The sequence below is a fragment of the Nematolebias whitei genome, unplaced genomic scaffold, assembly GCF_014905685.2.
Source record: "Nematolebias whitei isolate Nwh7 unplaced genomic scaffold, NemWhi1 Nwh_scaf_18892, whole genome shotgun sequence".
Taxonomy (NCBI): Eukaryota; Metazoa; Chordata; class Actinopteri; order Cyprinodontiformes; family Rivulidae; genus Nematolebias; species Nematolebias whitei.
Window position 1 is genome coordinate 1 of NW_023637437.1, and position 1,004 is coordinate 1,004.

Genomic DNA, 1,004 nt, shown 5'->3' on the forward strand with positions numbered 1-1,004 from the left:
TGGACATGTCCAAACCACTGTCCCTCCTCTGGACATGTCCAAACCATCTCAGATCCCACCAGTGGTCCACTGTCCATCAGTGGAGGACCTGCTCTGCTGGTCCTCAGCGTGAGAACACAAACCCCTCGTTTGTTTCAGGGAGTGTACCTGCAGCTGAAGGGTGTGGTGTTCCTGCAGGTTCCTGATGTCCTCCTGATGCTGCACAGCGTTGTTCTCCATGTTCTCCTGCTCTCAAACACATCAAACTTCAGCAGAACATTTCTAACCTTTGACTGCTGAGAACCCTGAGGGTTCCTCACCCACCTCGGACTCTTGGAGGCGTCTCTCGAACCATCCTTTGGTTCCCTCCATGGCCTGAAGCTGAGCCTGCAGCTCCTCCACCTGCAGCTGGAACCCCTCCAGCTCCTTGGAGCGAGCCTGAAAACCAACCAGGAGGAGGATCATGCTGCTGCTCTGCCATGGTCCAGACCTCCACCCTCCACGCTTACCTTCTCCTCTCGCAGCTGCAGTCGGAGCTCCTCCTCACAGCGACTCTTGTCTTCATGGAGACCTCGCAGTTCCTTCTCATACCGAGCTCGGACCCCCAGAACCTGACAGAAGGTCACGAGAGACAGGAAGTCACTCAAAACAATGTGATGAAGATGAACAGACAACGTGATGAAGATGACCTCACCTCCTTCTCGTGCTGCAGATTCAGGTCTGACAGCGCCTCCTTGTGGTCGGACTTCAGCTGGTTCAGCTGTGTGGCCATTTCATCCAACATGGCCTTCCTCTTCTCTGCTGTCTGAACACACACACACATTAAAGCTGTTGTTGTTGTACTACTCCCATTTCCTACCCAGCAGTAATGTTCACCCACACAGACTGAGTGCAGTAAAATCCAGCTGTAAATTCTAAGAGTCTACAGATTGCTCAGCACGGTGGCTCAGCTGGTAGAGCTGCTGCCTCTCAGCAAGAAGGTTGCTGGTTCAAATCCCAGTCCGGGACCTTTCTGGGTGGAGTTT

At 53.4% G+C, this 1,004-nt stretch overlaps 1 protein-coding gene across 1 annotated transcript; it reads right to left on the minus strand.

Moving 5' to 3' along the window:
• Nucleotides 1-147: 147 nt before the first annotated feature.
• On the minus strand, nt 148-772 carry LOC119430042 (GRIP1-associated protein 1-like; the record flags this gene model as incomplete). The annotated part of the gene is made up of 4 exons (XM_037697472.1): nt 674-772; nt 489-590; nt 304-417; nt 148-225 (listed from the first exon to the last, which is right to left on the minus strand). Coding segments are annotated over exons 1-4 (384 nt in total), but the record flags the coding sequence as incomplete, so codon positions are not given.
• Nucleotides 773-1,004: the final 232 nt, after the last annotated feature.